A 17,248-nucleotide genomic window follows, 5' to 3' on the forward strand; every position below is an offset into this window, starting at 1 on the left:
AGTTTGTTTTGCTTGTCCAGATCCAGGTAGCATGACTCGTTTGGGGTGGCAGCCTCAAATAACCCCCTCATGGGGCAGGATTACAGTTATTTGAGTGTTGTTTGAGTGATGGGTTATGAAGTATTTGAGTGTTGTTTCTCCATGCCAAACAAGCCATGCCACCTAAGTTCAAGCAACAGGACAAGTTGCACTGGTGTGTGTAATCAGGGGAATTAAACCATGGTGGCTTGCTTTGATTGTGCAAACTGAGCCAAACACAAGTCTTGCCTGAAGAAAAGGCTCTTTTCTTAGTTTCCCCTCTCTCTTCTCTCTTCAGTTACTGTCCTGGGTGTGTCTGGCCACCCTGCCTTGGACAGGAGGGCTCCCTGCTGCTGCCGCCCCTCCTTCCTCATCATGTGCTCCAATCCAGACTGTGAGGAGCTGCTGCTGCCTCCGCCGCTGCCGCCGCCGCTGCCGCTGCTGTTGTAAAGAAGGAGTACAGGAGCACATGGGGATGCTGGAGAGCGAAGGAAAGGGCCTCCCCACTCCTCCTGAGCAGCAGTGGCTGGTGGCTACTGGTGAACTCAAGGGACTCACGCTGGGGAGTGGGTCCCTCCCTGCACTCTGCAGGGAAAGTGGGCCTCAACCCCAGTGTCTATTTATTGTTGTTGTTGTTCCGGGCAGGGGCATAAGAATGTGAATGAAAATAATATACGCCCGTCCGCCCACCCATGCACCCTACCCCACTCAGCTGCAGCCTGAAATTTCCGTCTTTCTCCAGTGGGTGAGGGGTGGGCAATTCACTTCGCCTTCCTGTTGCCACGGATTGGACCAATTCACCCATCACCCAGGCAACCTGTTTCCCTGCCCTCTCAAAGGTCCTAAGTGTTCCATCAGCACTTTTTTTTTGCATTGCTGCTACAAAGGTGTTTCCTGTTTCACCTCATGATTGCCAGAAATCAGAAGGGGGGTGCTGCAGAACACCCAATTCTCTCTCTCTCTCTCTCTCTCTCTCTCTCTCTCTCTCTCTCTCTCTCTCTCTCTCTCTCTCTCTCAATTCCCTTCTCTCTCCGCCCACCCTCTGCCTCTTCCCCATGCATCTACCAACAATATGTATGGGGGAGAGGGAGCCAATAGGACCAGTTTTCTTTCCTCTGCTCTGAATTCCCAACTCTTAATGGGGAATGAGAAGAGAAGCAATGGATAAAGAGCCATGTTCCACTCCTAGCAGCATCTTGCTCCTTAGAGCTGAACTGACTTCTGAGTTGGGGAAGTCTGTGTACACATTTTGGCACAAGTAGGGGACCCCTTTTAAAAACACACTCCCTGTTTTTCTCCACAGCCCCCAAGTTGCAGCTCCCTTTTCCTCCTAGGAGAAGGACCTGGAATTGTGCAATGAGAAAGCTGGGAGCACTGGGATGTCCCAAACTTCCCAGTGCTGGCGTAGAGCTGCTGGAGAAATGATTGATCCAGCTTGGTGGTGGGATGAAACCGGATTCTGGTGAAGTGTGGTACCTCCACCACCACCACCCCCCTGTGGAAGGAGCGGGAGAAGTGCGGCTTTCAGGTTTAAGATGCTCAGAATGGAATGGGGAACTCTCAGCATGGAACCGGCAATAGAACTCTGGACTTTTACAATATGGCACACAGACCCCCCACCAAGACTACTGTAATATAAGAGTTGTATTTTCTGTGTATATCTGTGCTGTGGAATCTTGTGTAAATTGAATTTCTTTCTTTTTTTTGACCGCCGTTACAAGTTCTCTGTTAATTTAATAATGTGTCCTGTTTCCCCTGCCCCCTCCCCTCTGCACGCCCATGGTTTTCATTTGATGTTTATATTTTCTGCCTTCTGGGGTTTTTTTTTAAGGATTTTTTTCCTGGGGAGGGTGTGCGGGGGTGAGGGGCAAACCAAAGGGGGTCATTTTGCATGAAAGTGGGGAGGGGGGAGAAAAATACAATCTTGACAAAAAATATATCAGGGAGATTGTGAGGGGCAAGCAAGAAGCAGGTGCAGAAGGGGAGAACCTTCTGGCCGCCTCAGCTCCGGTGTGCCTCGAGGTGAGGGGGAGAAGGAGGGGCTGAAGTGGGGTGAGTGACAGGAAATGTTTAAAAAAAAAGAAAAGAAAAAAGTTTGAAAACGTTTTCTAAGATCTACAGACTTTTGTTTAATTCAACAGCAAGCATTCTTTTATGAACGGAATGAAATCTTGGCTGAAGCATCTCTCTCTTTCTGTTGGACAATATCCCACATTCTGTTTCTGTTTGTCTATAAATGCCTTAAATGCTTCTGTACTTTAGTGGTCTGAGGAAAATAAGACAGTTCCTTTCCCAGACACCACCTGTGTTTAAAGCCTGTTGCACCACCAGTGTTCTGCCAGCATTGCTGTCCTAAGCATAATAGGACCAGGGACAGAAGCTGTATTCAAACATTCTTAGATGTGGATAAAGGAGGCCGCACGTATATGGGAAGTTCTCCTCTTCAGATGGCCACCCTCCATGGGTAGGGGATGACAAATGCCACAGTGGAAGAGGTGAGGCTGCTTCATGGGCTCCCTCTCCTCACACAATTGCTTAATTCACACATAGAATGCTCAGATAGGCCTAAATAGAACCAAAAGGTGGAGCTAGTTCAGTGTACTGTGTGAAAACAGACTGCCTCCTGGAAGGCAGCTGAGAGTGTGAACCTTTTTCTCACACTAAGATACTGGGCTTAAATTAGGTGTTGGGATACCTCTTTCAGCCCTAGGACTGAATTCCATTTGGGGGAGCTTTGGGCTGCATCCAAAAAGTGGAGCAAAAAGGAGCAGGAGGCGCCTTCCCTCATTGCGTATGTTGGGTTTAAAGCTCTGACAGCCAATAGCCAGTGAACAAGCCTCAGATGAGGCATTTCAGCCCTTTAGAATGGAGCAGGGTGTGGGGGGGGGGGCTGTACCCAAAGTAGGAAGCCATCAAATGGGGTGGGGCCATCTGGGGAGCAAGGTGTGGGCCATTAGGATTTGGGACTTGATGTTCTCCACACCAGGTTTAACCTTCCCTCTCCCCCACACCATGTCCCTGAATTGAACCCCTTTCATTTTGGTGACTGTGAAAGCTCCAAAGGATCTCTCCAAGCAGAGAGAATGGGCATCAGAGTGGCAAATGCAGTTCAATGCAAGCAGGTGTAGAGTAATGCATATTGGGACAAAAAAATCTGTACTTCAAGTATACTCCAGTGGGATCAGAACTAGCTGTGACTGAGCAAGAAAGGGATCTTGGGGTAATGGACAGCTTGATGAAAATGTTGGCCCAGTGCTCAGATGCTGTAAAGAAGGCAAACTCCACACTAGACATCATTAAGAATGGAATAGGAAATAGAACTGACAAAATCTTAACTTCCCTTATAAAAATCCTTGGTGCGACCACACTTAGAACATTGTTTTCAGTTCTGAAAAGACATCATTGAGATGGGAAAGCTACAGAGAAAAGCAATGGAAAATATCAGCTGGAGCAGCTCCCCTATAAACAGTGGCTATGACAATTGGAAAAAGGGGGAGCAAGGGGAGACTTGATAGTTTAGAATAATGCATGGTGTGGAGAAAGAGGGATACATTTCTCTCTCCCATAGCACTCAAACCTGGGTTCATCCCATGAAGCTGTGGGAGGTTTAGGATAAAAAGAAATAGTTCTTCACACATGGGAAGTGGTGATGCCTACCAATCTGAATGGCTTTACAAAGGAATTGGACAAATTCATGAGGGAGGAGCAGTATCAGTGGCTACTACCCCTGCAGGCCATGTGCTTTCTCCTATACCGGAGGTGGCTTGCCTGCATAACCAGTTGCTGAGGAGCTGGACGGGAGGAGGCCTTGCACCCACCCTGCTTGAGGGATCCTGTGGGCGGCCGGTTTGCCACCATGTGTACAGAGTGCTGGACTAGATGGACCTTGGGTCTGATCCAGCATGGCTTTTCTTTATATTCTTATGTTCTTAAGGTCGTGCCCTTGGGAATAAGGAGCTGCGCTCCACTGAAAAGGCACACGGATATGCTTTACCAAACAAAACAAAACACAAGATGAAGAGAAAGCAAAACAAAAGTTTCTAGGCAATCTGAACCACAGAAGCCCTTTTTCTACAAATAGTCCTCCTAGCATAATAAGGAAAGGCATCTTGCTAGCTCTCCTGTAGCTGCTAAAGCTGTATCTGCCCAATACGCAGTCTGTGGCCACACTAGCATCAAGAAGAATGGCTATGTAAAAATTGCCGCAGAAAGAGATGTATCTGCAAAAGGGAGGATATAAATATGCATTAAACATTCCATATGCTAATTTATATGTATAGATGCAGATTTAGATATTATTGCAATTCAAATAGAAATATGTCACATCTCACCTGAGTGTGGAGGACTGTGACCTGTGTGCCTACCTGTCCAGATGCTAAGTGATGATGGGCAAAAGCAGTTTTAAAGGTGGTGGGTTCTTTTTTTCAGTCTGACAGATAGAGGCTACATGGAAGAGCTTTCTTTGTCAAAATTCAAACAGAGGACTGCCTTCTGTTAAAGAGGAAACATGGCCACCCTAAGTGTTCTTGCTTGCTTTGAGAGCACCTTCAAGATGAGAGGTGTTAGTATGACACATCTGCCTTCAGAAGCTGACCTTTCTCTGGCTCTGTTCTGTGGCTTTTTGAACCTAACAGGCTCTGTTTCGGCCAGTGCCAGTCGGTCCCAGGTGCCACCATCGACATATGCCATTCCCCAGACTGTTTGGTGTCCCTTGCACAAATTCAGGGATGAATAGAAAGAAAACCAAAGCAAGGCAGTGATAAAAGGCAACTGCACAATTCAGGATCACATTCAAAAGGTGAGAACAATGACTTGCAGATGAAGTCAGCCCCTGTTGCTTTGTAGTTGCTCCACCTGTGATTGCTCCTCTGAGCAAGCAGCATTGGCTGTGAACCAACAGCTGCCTGGCTGAACTAACATGGGCACAAAGGTGGATGTACTTGCCTCCTATGCAAACAACCCTAAATTAAATTGTCAAGCAGAGAGTGTATCCACAGCTATCTTTTTGAAGGACTTCACTGCTGCCTTAACGTCAGGGGTACCTAGCTTCTGTATTGTTTGTGATGCCGTCACTGGGGCACTGGTGGTGGCGGTGGCACTAAACTATTGCCATTCATCTCTCCTTTAGCCTCACAGACCCCCATCTCAGGAAGGCTAAAAGTTGTGATCATCCCATATTCTTCTGCCTTGCTTAAGCAAAAAGGGAAGACATGGGGTGGGACAGACTTAGTCATACTGTCAATAGACCAGTGGAAATGGGAGTTGAATTAATCATGACTAACCAAGGTGAGCTCTATCATTAGTCAGAGGGAAGTGGCTGCCTTAGGCTGAAGGGCAGAATAGAGTTGTTGGAGGGTAGAGCCATGTCTCTCGGTCTGCCCTTTACCCCTAAGCTAGCAGTGGAGGATGATGTCCTATTGCCAGTCTTGAAGTATGCTTAATTCCAGGCAAGTAGGCTTCTGTACCTGGAAAGCAGGTACTATCTTGTCCTTTGCCTCAGGAAACAACATGCCTTGGCCTAGCCCTTTGATTAAGTTCCGCTGATTTCAAGGGATATATTCTAACTGTTGTTTAAGTCTGGATCAAACTCATTCTTCTTACTATTTTTGTGCGGGAAGGAAAGAATCAATAGCACTATTTCTGAATCATTCATATTGTCTCCCAAATTGTCCAATAGTAATTGATTGTCAAAGCATTGCTGGTCACATGTGAGTCAGATAGTAATATAAGCATATCTGATAACACACTAGCCAAGGAAATACCAATATGGAGGCATTCAGTATATCTTAGATATACTCTCTTGGCAAGATATTGAGGACAGACATTATGAAGGTGAGATTGTGTTCTCCTTCACTAAAGAGACTCTATGTGAGAAATGGATAGAAATTATAGCAATTATTTCCATGTTTGCAAATATTTGTATAAATGAGCATAAGCACATTTCTGGAAAGTATTATCCTTTTTGGTTGTTAAATTTTCTCTCCTACTCTAGGTAGCAGTGCGACTGTGTTCCTTGCGTTCATTGGCTGGTCTACAGAAAGGAAGGGGGGAAATACTTGGAGGAAGAGCATGTGCAAATGTTGGGTTAATTACAAACTTGCAAAGGCCTGGGGAAATGCCCTTTCACATCCCACGCCTTCCCCATTTACCATTAACTTTGCTTTAGCAAAAGGTTTTTAGAGAACAGAACAGCCATGTCAGAAGGAAGACCAAAAAAAGGCTATTTTAAGATTCCCTATGAAAACAGGATGAAGAGATAGCTATAAATTAAGAAAAAATAAAGCAGCTGAAGAGGGAATGTCCCTCACAGGAAAGGGGAGATAAGTTTAAGCATGAGGGAGTGAAGAACTACTGAGTCTCCTCATGGTTCTGTTTTCAGGTTTTGTTCACATGGAGCTTGTTCCTTGAAGTACTAGGAACCATCACCACCCTCTGGCTGAGTTCTAGCATCCTATTGATGCTATTCACTCTTTCTCAAAAGGAAATCCACATCACAACAATTGGATATGCCAATTGTCCATAACCATTTTTTGTTTGTATTTAGTCTTCCTTTGCATGGGGATGCTAATCCAATTTGCAATGTGGGTTCCTCTATACAGTTTCATGTACAAGTTGTAGTTCTAGGAAGAAAGCACTAGAAAAGGCAGTGGCTTCCTTCCAAAATGATCACCCCTAGCAATGCTGGCTCCAGAACTTATAGGGCCCTTGGGCAAAGCAACCACTATGGGCCCCACCTCTCTTAGTGAATCTACCTCCTCACCACCACTGGCACCAGCTGCCATTGCTCTGTCTCATCTTTGAGAAAACTAGTGAGGTCCTCCTTACCACACCACCATCGCCACCATTGCTTGGGCCAGAACAAGGGGCGGGTGAACCAGCAGGCTGCAATCGTGAAGGCTTAAATCAAAAGGACTCATGTCAATGGGATCACTACTGGGCTGTAGGTCCTTGGCAGGTGTCCAGCTATGACACTAGCCTTTGCCCTGGACACTGGCCTTTTTCCAGGGTTCACCAGGTTAAAGGGTGCAAAGGAAGAGAGGGTTTCGCATATCTTCAACAATTACGTAGAGGAAGTGCAGCATGACTTTCAGGGAAAAGAACGGGTGCTAGGCAATCAAGGCTGGAGGATGTGGCTGGAGTGCAACTCACATAAATGCAAGCACGGCCAATGGCAAAGAATAAGCAGTTTTAGTCCAACATCTGGAAGGCCACATGTTTCATCATCCCTGCAAGAGAGAGTTGTAAATTACACCTGTTTAAATTATCTGCCTTGCATAACCACTGAAAGTGCAGGAGACTCCTTAACACTGTGGCTATAATATTATTAAAACGACTAATTGGTTTGTTGCTTTGACTGTGCAGTCTGAAGCTATGAGTAGTTACTATAGTAAGGCTTTTAGCTTTCAGACAAGGCTTTTATTGTGCATTCTCCCAGCTTCAAATATAGCATTTTATTGTTGTGGCAGGGGTATAGATTACTGTCTCTCCTGCTGAAACTCTCTTCTTGATTCTGTCTTTTTTTTTCTTACCACAAAGATATCCAGTAAGGAAGGAAATATGGAATAGCCACACAATGTTTTTTGATTGATAGCATTAGGAGCCTTCTGTCCAGAAGCACCATTACCAGTTTAGATGAGTAACTAATCAGAAAGGTATTGTGGTGGCAATTGTTCTATGAGGTCATGGTGATCTTTGGCATCTTCAAAAAAGCAACCATGTCTGGTATTCCTTGGGGGAAAATGACAGCAGTCAAAGAGGTATTGAAGCAGTTTTATGTCTGTAGTGCAATTTAAAAGCTGGTTCACACAGGGATGTTTGTCTCTTGATGGCTGCAGTTACAAGTGACACCTCCAGTGTAAGAATGAACTGACACAGAACGAATATAACAGATCAAGCTTTACACAATGTTTTTCAGTAAAAGTCAGACCTGCAGTAACTCCTCAAGAGATGCAGTCACATTATGTGAATTGGCCCTAAGGCTTTACCTACCTTGGATCGCCAGATGGTATTGCACTATAGCTCCCATCATCCCCAGCCACTATGGCTTATGATGAGAACTTAGGCTAGTAATACCCAGGGACCCAAAGTTCGGAAAAGCTGAGCTATGGCATGGGAATACTAGACCTATTGCTCAGGAGTGGGGCGTAAAGTAATCAAGCTCTCAATGATCTGGGGAGACATGGAATGACATGGCATTAGGTGTCCCTTGGGCCAAGGTGGACTAGCTCAGTCAAATGCTGATCTTCGTCCTTCAACAGGCCCTGGCCTGCATGGGAAGCCTCCCTGCTAACGTACATGGGCTGAACTACACAAGACTGACAGATTTGTGATTCTTTCTCTCCATGTGCTTTTAAAAGCAAAAATTAACTAGGGCCATCCAAAGCTGGGAGCATAGTGGGGGAGGGAGAAAAGAGATAGCCAGCTTAGCCCTTTCTCTTCTTGCCATTTGTCCAATTGAAATCAACCATCCCATTCCTCCCTGCCTCAGGCTGCAATTTCAGCTGCTGGGGAAAGGTAGGGGAGCCTCCACACACACTGTATAGGTAGAACAACAAATGTGGGGGAGAATTTGTGAGAAGAAAAGGAACAGGAAAAATCTATTGGGAGGAAGAATCATCAAATCTCCCCTTATATGGAGTTAGACCCTAAAATTTGTCACCTGCTCCCCCCTCCTAGTTTTGGCCTCTCCACCAATTTTTCAATGCTCTTGTTGCTCAAAGATGGTGGCAAATGTCCTGAAAAGGAAAGAGAAGAAAAGATTAAATGCCTGAGGTCAATAATTTCCCCACTTTTTTATTTCTGTAACTCTCCACTCTGGTTTCAGTACATTTTTTTATTAGCACCCTGCCTTATTCCTAGGCGGTCAAATTGACACACACAGAATTTTCAAACAATCTCCCTTCCAAACATTATAGATCAGTATGTGTTGAGAGATTTCATAGAGATAATTTAAATATGGTCAGCAGTATATAACTCTGTTAAAGATATATTTTATTTCCATTTCAGGAAAACTAAGGGGTAGGAGATACTAGTTATCCAACATGACCAACTGAGTTAATGGTTCAGACAATGTTTGTTTCAAGAACCAAGAGCAGGGGTGGAATTTACAGTTTAGGCTCTGCTTTGTTCTGAGATTAGACACTGAATGAGGGGCGGGTGCTGCCACTTACTGAAATAAGGCTCCTGATAATTCATCTACGATGCTTCCTGTAGAACAAGAAAAAATCAGATTAAAAAAATTTAGGGCGTTTCTCCTCTCTTCATCTTGACTGGCATCTTCCCATTAAAACAAGGTTTATGAAGACACTGTGCTGAGTTTAGTTCTAATCTGGATAAACCTTTTCTTCAAGGAGTGCAAGGTGGCATTGTTGTTGTTGTTAGTCGCAAAGTCGTGTCCGACCCATCGTGACCCCATGGACAACATTCCTCTAGGCCTTCCTGTCCTCCACCATCCCCCGGAGTCCACTTAAGCTCACACCAACTGTTTCAGTGACTCCATCTAGCCACCTCATCCTCAGCTGTCCCCTTCTCCTTTTGCCATCTATTGTTCCCAGCATTAGGCTCTTCTCCAGGGAGTCCTTCCTTCTCATTAGGTGGCCAAAGTATTTGAGTTTCATCTTCAGTATCTGGCCTTCTAAAGAGCAGTCAGGGTTGATCTCCTCTAGGACTGACCAGTTTGATCACCTTGCGGTCCAAGGGACTCGCAGGAGTCTCCTCCAGCACCACAATTCAAAGGCCTCAATTCTTTGGTGCTCAGCCTTCCTTATGGTCCAGCTTTCACAGCCATACATTGCAACTGGGAAAACCATAGCCTTGACTATACGCACTTTTGTTGGCAGGGTGATGTCTCTGCTTTTTAGTATGCTGTCTAGATTTGCCATAGCTTTCCTCCCAAGGAGCAAGCGTCTTTTAATTTCTTGGCTGTAGTCCCCATCTGCGGTGATCTTGGAGTCCAGGAAAATAAAATCTGTCACTACCTCCATTTATTCCTCATCTATTTGCCAGGAAGTGAGAGGACCGGATGCCATGATCTTAGTTTTCTTGATGTTGAGTTTCAAGCCAACTTTTGCACTCTCCTCCTTCACCCGCATCAGGAGGCTCTTTAGTTCCTCTTTGCTTTCTACCATTAGAGTGGTGTCATCTGCATTATCTGAAGTTGTTGATATTTCTCCCAGCAATCTTAATTCCAACTGGTGATTCATCTAGCCCTGCCTTTCTCATGATGTGCTCTGCATATAAGTTAAATAGGCAGGGCGACAGTATACAGCCTTGCTGAACTCCTTTCTCAATTTTGAACCAATCAGTGGTTCCGTGTCCAGTTCTCACTGTTGCTTCTTGACCCACATATAGGATTCTCAAGAGACAAATAAGATGGTCTGCTACTCCCATCTCTTTAAGAACTTGCCACAGTTTCTTGTGATCCACACAATCAAAGGCTTTAGCATAGTCAATGAAGCAGAAGTAGATGTTTTTCTGGAACTCCCTAGCTTTCTCCATGATCCAGCGTATGTTGGCAATTTGATCTCTAGTTCCTCTCCCTCTTCGAAATCCTGCCTGTACTTCTGGTAGTTCTCAGTCCACATACTGCTGGAGCCTAGCTTGTAGGATTTTGAGCATAACTTTGCTAGCATGTGAAATGAGTGCAATGGGTTATTTTCTCCTGTTTTTTTCACAATAGCTCTGGGACGTGGGTGGAAAGGTCTACCAAGTCTATACATTGAGCTAGATGGTTTAGCAGGGCTTGCAATGCAGATCCACCACCACAGTGCCCCATCCGATTCCACCCACTAAACTGCAAAAAGAAATCAACTCACCTGGCGTACATGCTGTCTCACATACAGGGCAAATGTAACAGAAATGGCAGTACTGTAAGAAAAAAATGCAGGAATGGGGTTTCAAGTGAGTTATAGTTAAAGCAGCTAAGGTTCACAAAACCAGATAATCTAGTTTTTGTAGGGGAAGGAGTAAGAGATGGATTGGGAAGTAGTGTGATGGGAAAACATGACAAAACTGACCTGACAGCTTGTGCAGTATTCACTGCTGTCTCCTTCTTTACAGGGGCACTTATCACACTCGTCACAGTGCTAGAAAGAGGGAGGGAGGGAGGGAAAGAAAGAGGAAAAGATTAAAAAAACTGAGCATGGGAATTGTGAAATCAGCAGAGCAGTTCTGGCCTGCAAGCTGCAACAAAATCATCTAGCTCAGGATAATCTATGTCAGAGGTTTAGGTGAAGGACTAAATCTAGCTACTAAGGTTTCCCGGATGCTCCCTTTTCCTGCCCCAACCCCTTTGTCATGATCACAAATTGGCTGGTTGTTTTCTTACTTTAATGCCCTTCCCCCCTATTCTTCATGGTTGAAATGCACAGCTAAAATACATTAGCGTTTTGGCCATATCACTTTTGCCTTCAGCTCTACCCACCACTGGAACGCAGCTCAGGAGTTTTCTGAAAAGAAATAGGGATTTGACCTTGGGCTGAAAGAAGCTCAACATCTCAGTCTGCATCTACAGTGACATCCATGGTTTCTGGAAGCAGTGCTGGAGGTCTTATCTGGAGATGTGCAGGACTGACTCTGGGATTTTCTGGCTGTAAAGCATATGCTCTGACTATAGCAGAGTGATGGTGCTTCCCAGATATAGTCTGATCTCTTGGGACTATATGGTCATTCTTCCTACCACCACTTTGGAAACACCCCAACCAAAACTGCTGCCCTTCTCCTACCCAGTTCTGCTCTCATCTTGTTGTCCTCCCCTTTATATACTTGCTGTAGAATCTCGGAATCCAGCAGGAGGGGGGAGATTAAATATTCATTCTGCGTGGGGAATATTATAGAAAGCTTAATGAGACCCCAGTAAGGAAGCTAGATTAGTCTCTTGTCTCTCCATCATCAGCAAACAGATGGCACCGATTCCCAAAACTGGGTCTCAAGATGTGGTTGGGATGCAGTTTCCGTCATCCTAGTTAATTGGTTATGCTGGCTGGGGGTAAGGGGAGCTGTAATCCAGGAACATCGGGGGAACTGCTAGGAAACCACTCTTGCCACAACCAAGTCCAGGGCCACCTAGTGACTAAGCAATATAACAACACCATCCACAAGGAGTAACCACTGCTCACTCTTCTGCGGTGAGTTTATAAGTACAGGAAGAATCTCCAGATTGCAGTTCAGCAGTTGAGAAGATGCAGTTGCTAGGACTCCCACATCACCCCTCCAGTAGCTGTGAGCCAGTAGGACAGGAGGGAAAGTGGAATAAATGAGCAACCAGACTGGAGAAGGGATAGAGCAGGAGACATAGAGGGTGGCCTCCCCTCTCCTGCTCCCTTTCAGGGACAATTCCAAGTTTGAGGGGACCCTGGGAAAGTGCCTTTTGGTGGGCCAGCTCCTATATTTATGGGCCCTGGTGGTAGCAGCAGGAAACTGCAGCATTAGAAAGCTGTGATATGCCACTGTACTTTCCCACAATGTCTCAGAATGATGCTATGCAGGTAGGTGGTGATTATGGGAAATTAAAATGGCAGCTAGAGCTTGCTGCTTGGAGCACTGGACCTGTGTGTGTGTGTGTGAAAATTTGGGGGTGCTGGGACAGGTGAAACCAGGATGCTGGGTGCTAACAGCAGGCCTGCTATGCTGGAACTTCAGAAGCAGGGATAGGGACCATGTGTCATTCCAGACATTGTTGGACTGAAACTTCCATCTTTGGTTACCACTGGCTATGCCACAAGTACCGAACCTCTGTTTTGAAGGGGATGTGCTATCTTCAGGTCTTATTTGTCGAATCCACACACACATCTTTTCCCAACTCTTCCTTTCTGCCGTTTAACTGTTCAATCTTCCCAGGCAGGGCAACATTTTCCCCACCCCAATAGGTCTTCTGTGCTTTTAACAGGCAAATAAAGATTTCCAGCAGATAAGGTTTTCTTTCCATCATTGCATCACCAAGCTGAGAAAATGTTTACAACTACATACAAAGCTGCCTTAGCTTGAGCCACACTTGTGGTTCATGTGCTCTGACTGGCAGCAGCAGAAAAGTAGGGGACCCTTTTCCCATCCCTTGCTATGAGATCCTTTTTAACTCAAGTTGCTGAGCACTGCAAATGGGGCCTTTTTGCATATGAAGCAAGTGTCCTTCTGCCATTGAACTTCACTTTCCTTCCAACTTGAAAGGAGCAGAAGAGACTCCAGAAAAAGAGATGTATTCATTGCCCTCCATAAAAAGGGAGCAAGAAAGCAGATTCTATAGGGTTTTCAGCTTTGGAAATATCTACACTTCAAATGTATATTGATTTTTATAATGCTGTAAAAAAATTGTGGTTTCTCCTAAAGAATTGTAGCTAGGTGAGGGTGCTGAAAATTTTCTAACTTGGAGGTGAGGAACCTTAAATCCCATCGGCCCCAGCCAGTATGGCCAGGGGTCTGGGATGATGGGAATTGTAGCTCAGGAATCACTAGCTTAACATCTTCCTGCACCACTAACAGAACAATGATATCTACAGTTCTCTTGTGAAAGATAATTGCTATTAGATCAGTTCACAATATAGCTATAGGCTCAGAGAAATGAGAGGAAAGAATGTGGCATGGAAGGGAAGGATTATTAGTGTCCACACAAGGGTAAAACTGAGCAGCCCAGTAATAGCTGCTCTGATGCATTTTTCACACATACCAGAGTGCACACACTGGCAGGACCTCAGTGTCCTAAAATCAGAGATCTACCATGATATTTATTTTATTTCTTATTATTATTTATTATATTATTATTACTATTCTTATTCATTTCTATAAATCTATATACAGTAAATTTATATACTGTCCAGCTAATAAATGCCTTTGGGTGTTACGCAGTCATTAAAAGTCCCAACCAACCATAAAATAACATCCAATGCAATAATACAACAAAATCATTTAAAATATTAAAGAAGATGGATATTATCCTTCAAAAAGGACTCTAGCTCATCTGTGTTGCCTTTGCATATTATGGGGCTATGGCAAGTCAAAGCCTGAAGGCCAAACTACATGTGACTCGTGTCTCGTGTTCTGACCTACCAGCATTGGTATGTCCATTTTGATTTAACAGCAATTTAGGACCCCTAAATTAGAGTGGCGCTTATAAGTTTTTCCCAATGGGTCAAAGAGCAAGTTGAAAAGGGGACAGTTTGAACTGGGGAAAGCATACCATCACCCAGCACCACTGAAATGAGCCAATTAATTTCCACCTAGGCTGTTTTTAATTAAAAATCAAAACACCACAAAATCCTATCATGAATTTCTCTAATTCGTAGTTTTGCCCTTAAAGTATACAGAAGCCAGGAAGGAAGAGAGAAGAGCACAGGGGTCTATGAAGGAAGAACACAGCAGGAATCTAGCAGAGGGCCAGAATATTCAGACTGCATATGCATATTAAGGCAAAACAGAGGTGCAAAAGACGTACAAACTCTCACCAAAGACAGAACCACAAATGAAGAGGTTCCATGGCATTGCTAAGCCCAAACCATTTAATCAGAGAAATCAAGAAACAAAGGTAGAGTTCTCCTTTCTGCTCTAAGGATCCAAATAAATGGAAGCTTGTGTAAGATGTACTATCTAATATTCTCAGATCTGCTAGCTGTGTATCTCATCAAAGGTTGATGAGAAGGAAGTCCTGCCAGACACAGAGAAGGTAGAGAAGTCAACATGCTGTGGATTAATCTATGACTGGAACTGGACAGGGATGGAAAACGATGTGAAGCATGCATCTGACACACAGAGAAAGAGACCCTCACTTTTAACATCATACTTTTCTGCCAGTCAGAGCCCATAGCACAGAGCTGAGAGGGTAAGCATGCATCTATCTTTTCCTACCTTGCAGAAGGCACAGTAGTGGCAAAGAGAGCCTGCCTCATACTCGTCGTCATCATCCTCTTCATCCTCATCATCGTCCTCTTCTTCAATGGAAAAGAAAGACACAGATACAGCTGTCCAAACCCATTGTGGTTCTCATGGTGAGAGGGGGAAGAGGTCTAGGGGCAACTGGCAGGCAAGGTGGGTATCAGGGCCTAGTGAGTTGGAGATGCTGAAGAGGGCAGAGCTGGTTTCTGAGTTTACCAATAAGTGGAATAAAAGTGCATTGGATCTGAAGAAAGGCAGGCAGAGAAGAGTTTCTATATGTTGTCTCCATGGGGAAAAGTGAAAAACAGGATTCTTTAAGAGGAGAGAAGATACCATTTCTTGCCCATGTGGGATATTAATGAAAGTCAGTGGGCAAGGCTAGGGAAAGGACAGGAAGTAGGACTGCACGCTTTTCCTGGCACATCAGTTTCCTCTAAAATAGCATCCATGATCCCTCCCATCCACCACCACCTTCAGACCCAACCATTGTTTCTCTCACCTTCTTCACTTTCATGGTGTTTCTTATCTTTTTTGAGGCCTTCATGTTTGTGGTGCTTTTGTTTGTGTCCTTCATGTTCATCTTCATCTTCTTCGTCAGAAGCATTTTCATCAGATTCTTCTTCTTCAGCACCATGGTGGTGGTGGTGGTGGTGATGGTGTTCTTCCTCCTCCTCATCATCATCTTCTTTATGGTGATGTTGGCTACCATGATGGTGTCTATGGGCTTTTTCCTTCTCTTCTTCATCCTCATCCCCATCTTCATCTTCATCATGGTGATGATGGTGATGACTCATGTGTTCTTCTTCATCACTGTCGTCATCATCATCATCGTGGTGGTGGTGGGCACCATGATGTTCTTTATGGTGATGATGTTCATGTTCATTATCATCGTCATCATCATCATCATCTTCATGGTGATGGTGATGATCAGTATGATGCTCATGATGGTGGTGGTGGTGTTCATCATGATTGTCGTCGTCATCATCATCATCACTACTATGATAGTGGTGATGATGGTGGTCACCATGATGTTCATGATGGTGGTGGTGACCCTCTTCCTCCTCCTCCTCCTCATCAACATGATGGTGGTGGTGGTGGTCATCATGATGTCCGTGATGATGGTCTTCATCATATTCATCATTGTGGTGGTGGTGATGGTCGCCATGATGTTCACCATGAAGGTGATGGTCGCCATGATGTTCACCATGATGGTGATGTTTGCCATGATCACCGTCGTCATCACCATCATGGTGGTTACTGTGCTGGTGGTGATGGTGTTCACCATGGTGTGGCCCATCATGGTGATGATCATGTTCCTCTTCTTCATCATGAACTGCAGTATGGTGCACTCCTTGGTGATGTCCTGCTTCATGGAGGTGAGTGGCATGATGGTAATGTGCATCTTCATCATCACTTTGTGGGTCTCCATGGTACTGGTGTTCCTTGTGATGATGATGTTCATCCTTGTGGCCATGTTGCTCTACTTCACTGTGCTGATGTTGCTGGTCATGATGGTGGTGCTGCTCTTCTCCCTGTGCTGTAGGGAGCTGGAATGAGCAGAGCAGTACCAGAAGGAAACCGAGTGCCCAGGCCTTCCAGGAAGCCATAGCAGAGAAGAAAGGGTGGGAGCTAGATAGCTTGCACCCAAATGTCTGAGCAGAGGTCTCAGAGACAGGCAACTAGAAAAGGCAGGTGATATACAAGGAAAAGTTAAAGGGTAGAAGTACACTGTTTCCAGCCTGGGGTTGGTGTGAGCGACGTCTGCAGCTGACCTAGATTAGCCCTCCAGCTCCCAACCAATGGCTGCCGGACCCAGCCTCCAGGACAGATGAGGAAGCCAAGCCTTGGGCCCCACCATGCCCTTATATGAGGCAGCTGGGCTGGAGGGGGCTGGGAAGGCAAGAAGAGGGAGCTGAGCTGTTTGCCCTAATGCCAGGCTATTATTAGCTGCTAGAAGCAACTGCACCTCACTCACTGGAACTGACAGGGAATGCAGCAAAGTTTCAGAGGAGGAAGAAATATGAGCCAGGACTCCTGGATCATCTGAGAGAGCAAGAGAGAGGAGTGTGTGTTCTAGTGTAGTAGGGGAATGGGAAGCTCAGAATACTGGTTTTTTGTTGGGTGTTTTGTTTGTTTGTTTTGATGCTATGGCATAAGTGCAGTCTTCCCCATCTCAGTGCCCACCAAATGTGTTAAACTGCAACTGGTATTATCTATCAGCTTTCATGATCATTGCTCCTAATGGTTGGTGGGTGATGGGAGTTGTAGTCCAACACATCTGGAGGGTGCTGGTTTGGGGAAGCCTCAGTTAGAGCAAGAGGCTTGCGAGGCCTGCGTGTCCTGAAGGGAGTGATAGTTTTAGTGGGTT

General features: G+C 45.1%; 2 protein-coding genes across 3 annotated transcripts in view; one reads left to right on the top strand and one right to left on the bottom strand.

Moving 5' to 3' along the window:
- The window catches only part of PPFIA3 (PTPRF interacting protein alpha 3), a 49,274-nt gene extending 48,551 nt beyond the window's left edge, over positions 1 to 723 (top strand). The window contains exon 28 of the mRNA XM_044444731.1: positions 317 to 723. The gene's annotated coding sequence lies outside the window, so the exon portion shown is untranslated. The remainder of the gene's footprint in view (positions 1 to 316) is intronic.
- Positions 724 to 5,965: 5,242 nt separating this feature from the next.
- HRC (histidine rich calcium binding protein) lies at positions 5,966 to 16,638 on the bottom strand. 2 transcript variants are annotated; one of them, XM_044444635.1, is made up of 7 exons: positions 15,380 to 16,638; positions 14,854 to 14,936; positions 11,034 to 11,102; positions 10,833 to 10,884; positions 9,189 to 9,225; positions 8,678 to 8,753; positions 5,966 to 7,244 (listed from the first exon to the last, which is right to left on the bottom strand). In XM_044444635.1, the coding sequence occupies exons 1-6, from the start codon at positions 16,485 to 16,487 to the stop codon at positions 8,717 to 8,719; spliced, it is 1,386 nt and encodes a 461-aa protein (XP_044300570.1). In that variant the 5' UTR covers positions 16,488 to 16,638; the 3' UTR covers positions 5,966 to 7,244; positions 8,678 to 8,716. The 2 variants fall into 2 exon arrangements, with proteins under 2 accessions (XP_044300570.1, XP_044300569.1); XM_044444634.1 differs by lacking the exon at positions 5,966 to 7,244 and having other exon boundaries at positions 7,775 to 8,753.
- Between the last annotated feature and the right edge of the window lie 610 nt (positions 16,639 to 17,248).

The sequence above is a fragment of the Varanus komodoensis genome, unplaced genomic scaffold, assembly GCF_004798865.1.
Source record: "Varanus komodoensis strain SLA01 unplaced genomic scaffold, ASM479886v1 scaffold45, whole genome shotgun sequence".
Taxonomy (NCBI): Eukaryota; Metazoa; Chordata; class Lepidosauria; order Squamata; family Varanidae; genus Varanus; species Varanus komodoensis.

Coding starts and splice junctions, on each gene's coding strand:
- HRC (XM_044444635.1), bottom strand. CDS start 16,487: ATGGCTTCCTGGAAGGCCTGGGCACTCGGTTTCCTTCTGGTACTGCTC. Junction 11,103..14,853: donor ACTACTGTGCCTTCTGCAAG/GTAGGAAAAGAT, acceptor CCCTCTTTCTAG/CACTGTGACGAGTGTGATAA. Junction 8,754..9,188: donor TTATCAGGAGCCTTATTTCA/GTAAGTGGCAGC, acceptor TTTCCTTTTCAG/GACATTTGCCACCATCTTTG.